At 40.9% G+C, this 7306-nt stretch overlaps 2 protein-coding genes across 2 annotated transcripts in view; both read left to right on the top strand.

Moving 5' to 3' along the window:
* Positions 1-1268: 1268 nt before the first annotated feature.
* Positions 1269-6307, top strand: GOLGA7 (golgin A7; the record flags this gene model as incomplete). Its single annotated transcript, XM_009328306.1, has 4 exons — positions 1269-1427; positions 1785-1886; positions 3068-3131; positions 5729-6307. Coding segments are annotated over 3 exons (309 nt in total), but the record flags the coding sequence as incomplete, so codon positions are not given.
* Positions 6308-6329: 22 nt separating this feature from the next.
* GINS4 (GINS complex subunit 4 (Sld5 homolog)) overlaps positions 6330-7306 on the top strand; it is a 9956-nt gene continuing 8979 nt past the window's right edge. Inside the window, exon 1 of the mRNA XM_009328295.1 lies at positions 6330-6388. Coding sequence (XP_009326570.1) covers positions 6347-6388 — 42 coding nt within the window. The 5' untranslated portion in view covers positions 6330-6346. The remainder of the gene's footprint in view (positions 6389-7306) is intronic.

Genomic DNA, 7306 nt, shown 5'->3' with positions numbered 1-7306 from the left:
AAGGGCGGGACCCGGCGTACGCCCGCGGGCCCTTGGGTGTAAGGGCGTGCGGACGGGGAGCGGCCGGCGCTCACGAGTGACCCGGCAGACTCTCGTGGCCGTAAGCCCGTTCTCCGTCTTTCCGGAGCACGTGGTAGGTCTCTTGCACAACCCTCCGCTCCTTTTCCTAAGGCCGTCCCTTTCAGGTGTGGGAGGGAGGAGGGGTTTCACCCCCGTGTCCCTGTCCTGGGAGCAGTTCTCTCTCCGGCACGCCCCAAGGCTGCTATGCTGAGGTCTCATATCTGTCTGTAAGTTTGAGGACGCTAGAGCTTTCTAATCCTCTCTTTTTGTTGCAGCCCTGTGCATGGTGTGAGAGAGGCATGATTTCAAATTTTAAAGGCATATCCTGCTTTGGATATTGTTTGGTTTTTGGCATAAAAGCGTTGTTTGTTGTCCAAATGGTATTTCTGATCAATTGTGGTAAGAAAATAGTTTTCATTTGCAGTGAAAAGCCTCATGAAAAATACTTCAAAAATGCTTCTCTTCAGTGTTTATGAAATGCTGGTGTTTTGTGCTTTCTTTAATCCTGAGGAAGCCAGCTGTCTTTTGTAGCAGTAAAATAGAATGTGTTCATTGTGTTGCTGAGAATAAAGCGTGCGTTGTTGTACTGTGGTGCGTTAACGCTGTCCTCTCTTGTGGAGACCAGCCAGTTCTGTTGAGCCTGTTCAGTAACCTCACAAGTACTGTCTCAAGTACTTTCATTTTGTTTAATGCTGTCAGATGTAATATCTTCAACTGATAGCAAAATAAACACTCTTTGCTAATGCCTTTTCTTTTTTTCATTGCACTTTTCTTTTCTTCCCCGTTTCTTTGTTTTGTTTTGTATTGTTTTATTGAGAGCTTGTTTGACCAGCACTGCAGCAGCAGCAAGGCATTATTGATATTAGGAGTCAGCTCTGTCAGTCCACTCCCTAACTGCTCTTTTTAATCTAACTTACCTCTTTGTGTGTGAATTAAGCTTTTTTTTTTTCCAATTGAATTGCACATTGGTTTCGTTATATTACTTGTTTGTGTTCACATTGTGTTGGAATTCAGACTTGATCTAATCACTTGGCAGATACTTAACAAAGAACTACAGGTCTGTAACTCAAAGTGTCCTTCAGACTTTGGCTCTAAACACGGTGGCTGCAAGGTGTGGAAGTGCAAATAAGCAGTAAATGAAGGTAGATATCTGAAGACATCGGTGAGTTCTGAAATGTGCAGGGCGTGACAGCTAAACTTGACTTCTCTTGCAGATTGATAGGCAGCAGTTTGAAGAGACTGTCCGAACACTGAATAACCTCTATGCAGAAGCTGAAAAACTTGGGGGCCAATCTTATCTTGAAGGGTGTCTCGCCTGTCTGACTGCCTATACCATCTTCTTGTGCATGGAAACGCATTATGAAAAGGTGCACTTCTTTTGTTTACCTTGTTACTTGGAAGGCAGTATGTCTCATAGGCTTCAGCCAAAGACTTATTTCTTGGTAGGATTTCTGTGGCTTGCACCGTTGTCCTACAGATTCCATATAGACTCTGGATCTTACTGCAGAGTGATTTCACATATACATCAGACAGATTTGTCTATATTAGTCAATTTGAGTAACGTAATGATTGCTTGTACTTCAGAGGAATCACGCAAGTTCTGTCTCTAGTTGTGTGCTAGACTCTCCTAACGTTGCTATATCTGTGATATTGCTGGGGCTCTGACTCTTAACATAGGGAAACCTGACTAAGGAACTGTGACTTCTGTGCTGTTCTGTTACTAGGTTCTAAAGAAAATTGCCAAGTTCATTCAGGAACAGAACGAGAAGATCTATGCTCCTCAGGGCCTCCTTCTGACAGACCCCATTGAAAGAGGACTAAGAGTTGTATCCTTCTGTAGTTTCTTAGATTGTCTCCTGGTTTGTCCATTTATGATGTGCTACCTGTTTATCTCAGTATGGCACCCTGTGGTCATGCTTCATCTGTGATACGGCAGAATATGTGATTAGTCTTGTTACTCTCCGTTTTGTACTCTCCGTTGTGTACTGTTCTCTGGTCAGATTTTAGTACGTTAAGATTTGTCACATCAAAAGGCAATGAAAACGCAGTATGGGAATCTGTCCTTAGCGACTTCCTTGAAAACGCAGTATGTATAAACAGAGTACTTCCAACAATTTAGATGCTTCCTCTACTTCAGTGACTTCTAAAAATGAAGTTTGTCCGATTGGAAAAAAGTGAACAGCTTGGTAGGATAGAAATTGATAATGTGAAAGCAAGAGATGGCTGTTGCTTAACTTGCAACCCTCAGCTCAGGTTCGGGTGAAGATTTTGCCATATGACATCCCTTTAAGTTGATACCAGCCTAGCACTTGCTCTTGGTTCTACCATGGCTTGTTTTAACCTTTTTTTCTTCAACTCTTGAACCACACTGAAGGCATTTTATCTAGTTATTACCTTAGCAGTTGTAAAGACCTCACATAGCAAATCTAGGGGTAGAATGAATAACACGTTATCATTTTTTGAGAATATTGAAACCGAAGCAACTTGAAGCAGAGAATGCCAATTAAATGCATGCTAAGGCTAAATTCCTTGCAGTTGGGTTATCTGTGTATTTGTCTAAATAGCTTATAGCTGTCACCTACATGACTTCATTATTCTCAGTATGTTTTCCACACTTTTCTATGCATGCACCTCCTGAAAAAAAAACATTCAACTTGAGTAAAAGTTTTGTTAGTGACTTAGCAGCTGAACTGTAGAAGTGTTAACTTTTGTCTAGTGCATAGCCTTTCCTGAAATTTAACAGAAGGTGGCAAGGCTCACAAACCCTCCATGCACAGCATCTTGTGTTCTTGTTGTCAGGACAGTCCTGGGCTGGATAGACCGCTGATCTGACCTGACAGGGCATCTCTTATGTGTACTGTTCTGTTTACTTTGTAGCTCTGAAACTAGCCTTGAAACAGCAGGTATGAAGCAGAAAGATCAAAAGTTCTAGTATCTTAACGTTTTTCCACTTTTTTTTTTTCATAATCTTTTTATAGTATGTTTCCCTAACAGCTTTTCTGTGCAGATTGAAATTACCATTTATGAAGACAGAGGTATGACCAGTGGAAGATAAAACTGTGGAGTCTCAGGTACATGTTAACCTTATACTAGACCAATCTCAACTTGTTTTCTATGCTCAGAGGCGTAGATTCTGTCATACTGAGACAGAGTATTTATCCCATCACTGTTATGTAATCAAAGGCTGTTCACATAGATCTTGTGTGGACTAGGTTTTCCGAATAAGTAGAAATATCAATACTTGGCATTATGCCACTGAATGTTAATACAGATCAGATGATACCAGATTTACCTTTAGAGAAATTCAGGTCTTGATTGAGTAAATATCCATGAAACCTGTAGTACGTCCAAAATTGTTCTCCTTTCTGTAGATAAAAATCTTTTTTTATTCTCTTGAAGTTTTTCTGTCACAAGGTTCCGAGCAGACAAAACTTAAGAATAACCCTTAAATTTGACTTTAAAATAGGTCACTACTTAAATGCTTATTTTGGATCTCCAAACAGTTTTCAGACTAATAGCATAAGAGAGGAGAAATATTCAGGGAAAATCATTGATGGTGCTATACTAGCACCTGCTCTTCCTATACTGCTGTGAAAGACACAGCTTTTCATTTTGAATATTTTCTGTGGTACCTCAGACCAGGGTCTATTTTAAAAGCTTCCATGTTTCGAGCACTTGTGAAATCAGAGTCATAACCACAGCATGTGAAAGATCCCCATGTATTTTGCCTAGAAGTCAATATTATTAGTCCCAGAATCCTGAACAAATCAATGTGAGTAATTACATTTTGCCTTTGTGGTTCTAAGTATATAGAAGATTCACTTCTATATACTGTTGAATGGCAGCTTTTCTGTTCCAGAAGGGACTGAAAAGAGAACTACTATTGCCTGGGGTGATACTTTGGTTTCATGTGCCAAATGGTGGGATTCTTCCAAACCTTTTCTGCTCAGAAATGTTTGATAAGATACCATATAAATACAGTGTGTCTTATCTGCTGTCCTGAATCTTTGAATATGGCATATTCCAAGAGTCAAATCTTACACAGCCTAAAGGGAAAATGCAACTAACTTACTTGGTAGTATTACTAAATTCTTTCAGTGCTTTTTCTAACCCACCTCTGCTACATGTCTCTAGGATGTCTCTTTTGGTAGCCTGCTTATGATTGACCCATATTTACAGTGCATGTAAGCCAGATTAATCTACTGCAAGCTGGAGCAAGCCATGACAAGAAGTTCTGGTAAAGCAAACCAGTGAAGATTCTTGCTGATGCATACCTGTTTCTAAACAACTGGCTTGTCAACTTGGCATTGTTTGTAGATGCCAATTCTGTCTCAAAATATCCTTCTTTATCTGGTTATTAGCACTTGGGAATCTGTTGTATTGCATGGCACTTGTGTTCTGCTATTGGAATAAGTTTGTGTTTTATCAACTGCATCTGCATATATTTGGCACAAGCCATTTGTCATGACTCATTTCACCGCAATTACTGCAGAATGTTTTCGTAGGTGATGGGGTTTTGAGCAATTACATGAAAGCTAGTTCTGTCAGTGTTCAAACAACTGAAATTTCTAAAATGAAGAAAGACTTGTATCGTGAAGTTCTGGATGGTTTGATGAATTGCAAATATTTGTGGTCAGTAAACATCTGTTTTGAAAGCAGTATGAGTACCCAAGTAAGCCTAATCTGGAACTGGGGCTTTATTAGGTATTCATCTCCTCATCAGTAACCTAGTCATTCGGAGCCTGCATACTGTCCTGGATGATCTGTTCATGAATGCAGCCTGCATGGGCTCTACAAAATGTGGACTGTCTTTCTATCCTGTATAGTGGTAGAGGACATGACTCTGGCTAGGAATAGATGGCATATCTTAAGACTTCTAATGGTCTCTGCAAGATCTGTGTAAATTCAGAGGAACTCTGAGATCTGCTACTGTATTTGAGATCTTGTCCTACCCAGTAGTTTTCAGTGGAAAAATCTTTGCATGTCTCTGTCCCTGAGTGTATTCTAGCATCCAAAAATTTTTTATTGCTGTTTTTCGGCTGGATGCTGTTCCAGTTCTCACTTTGGTATCTTCACTCGTGATGCTTTCAGTTAAGAGTGGCCAGCAACTTCTAGCTTTGGTAGCTTTAACTGGAAAAAGTTGCTGAAAGGCACTTAGTTTTCATGATACTGTGTGGCAGAGTCACAAAGTGAAAAGTGTGCTCAGAGTGCTTGAAAGAGAGAGGCTAAAATAAAGGATCATGCTAATTGCATGCAGTATAGAACTGCAAAATTACTATCCCTGAGTTTCAAAAATACCTACTGAACTTTCATTAAGCTTTGGTTTTGAAAAGCTCAAATTTGAACTGGCTCCCTTGTCTTAGGTACTCTGCAGATCCTGGGATGGTATTCTAGGTCTAGGTTGTTGGCAATGTGTGCAGAAAAGAGATTGGAAATATTTATGCCTGTTATGCAGAAAGAAACAAAGAAGTAAAGGTCTTTATTTACTGTTAGACAAATGAGTGTTGGCTTCTGTTCCTGCTACTCTCACCACAGCACGTGGTAACCATACCTTTCCTGCTACATACCTCCTAAGATAACAAAATATAGCTATGTAAAGGTTTGTGTAGGGTTTTGTTGGTTTTATTTAGTAATAGTTTCTAATAATATGAAACTTCTTTTCTAGCAGATAGCTCAACAGTGGACTTGCTGTATCAAAGTTCCCCTACCTCCTACTTTAGAGCATCATTCCTTTCTCTGCTGCCAGATCCACAGTGCCATCTACTACAAGGACTAACTTCCTAAAACTGCTCCACATGGGGTGACCTGGCTGGTCAGCATCCATTTTGTGGCAAACTTTTAAGCAATGAGATCACTTTTTAGTTTTTTTCAAGAAAAAGCAGAAGTGGTAAAGCTACGTACTCTTCTGAAAGAAATGGGCACTTAGCCCAACGGAAGTCTAGTTTTAGTCACGTAAGTGCAGTGCTGTTCCTCCCTAGTTCTTAAACCCTTCTGTACATCAATCGGGCTTTGGAAAGCTACAAGTCAGAGTTGGGAATTTTCCAGAAACGAGGCCTTCCCTCCAGTTCAGTATTGGAGTGAGGGGATACACAGTGCCTCTCACTGGCAAGAAGTGACTCAAGGCAACAAGCATTTTACGTTTCCTGTGCTGATTCTTGTGGAAAACCAGAAGGCAAAGTCTTACTTGTTTCAATGTTTTGGTTGTTCGTAGAAGGGGGAGGAATAGCTGGACTTTAATCCTGGTGTTTTTTCTACTACTGTATCTGCGCTGTTATTGCATCTGTCAATGCTCACCGGAAGAGGGGGGGGTCTATTCAATCATAAAACAGTAAGTACAATAAAATGGATGCTGAACCAATAAACGTAACAATTCCTACCCTACTCTGATTAATGTGAAGTGTAAAACTGTTTCTTTATGGATTTATTATATATAATTTATAGGAAAACATTGATTTGACAAACTGTTAGATGTTGTATAAGATGGTTTCTTAATTCTATTCTGCTGGCACACTATTGAAAAGTAGAACTGTGCATTATTTAGTATCCCCTGTGCATCGACATTCTCAGCAATACCTGCAAAAGTAAAGTTCCTACAAACCAGGCTGGCTTAACATTTTTCTCTTCTATCCTTTTCCCTTATCAAAGCAAGGATGTCCTAGTTTAGGTTCGGAGCGTCGTTGTCCAATTATAGAAGGAATTCAAGAATATAGGAAAGGAGAAGACTGATGCAGAACAGGTCGAGTGTTCTGGCTTTTGGTGGTACTGTAGGTGCTAATACTGGATGTGAAATTCCAGGCTTATTACTCAGCCACCGATTTCTGTTTTTTTGAGACTTGTTTAATACTTTAACTGTATAAAATTTGTTTTTTCTAAACTGTAACAGTGTTTGCCTTTCAAATCTGTTGCAATATTGGCGGAAGTACTAATGGATGAGTAAATTTTTTCTTAAACCGTGTCCGTGTCATATTTGATAGCACTGCTTTGCATAAAGTAGCACTACTGGCGAGACTTTTACTCCTGCAGTGGCCGGGTCTTGGCTGGGAACAACCAGAGCTAGCACCGTTCCGAGATCAGTTCCTCGGCCGCAGCTGCGTTGTCCGCTTTCAGCATCGCGTTGTTTCTCGGCGGCCTTTCGCGGCTCCTGCCCGCCCAGGGCTGCGGTGCTCCGCTCCGCCCCAGGGCCCGCCGCGCCACCGGCCATGTTCTTGGGGGTGGGGCGCCTGCGCAGTGGAGCTCACCTGGGCCG

Source organism: Pygoscelis adeliae, unplaced genomic scaffold (assembly GCF_000699105.1).
Source record: "Pygoscelis adeliae isolate BGI_AS28 unplaced genomic scaffold, ASM69910v1 Scaffold597, whole genome shotgun sequence".
In the NCBI taxonomy this organism is placed as follows: domain Eukaryota; kingdom Metazoa; phylum Chordata; class Aves; order Sphenisciformes; family Spheniscidae; genus Pygoscelis; species Pygoscelis adeliae.
Note: the sequence above shows the minus strand (reverse complement) of the source record. Positions and strands in the feature narration are given on the sequence as shown.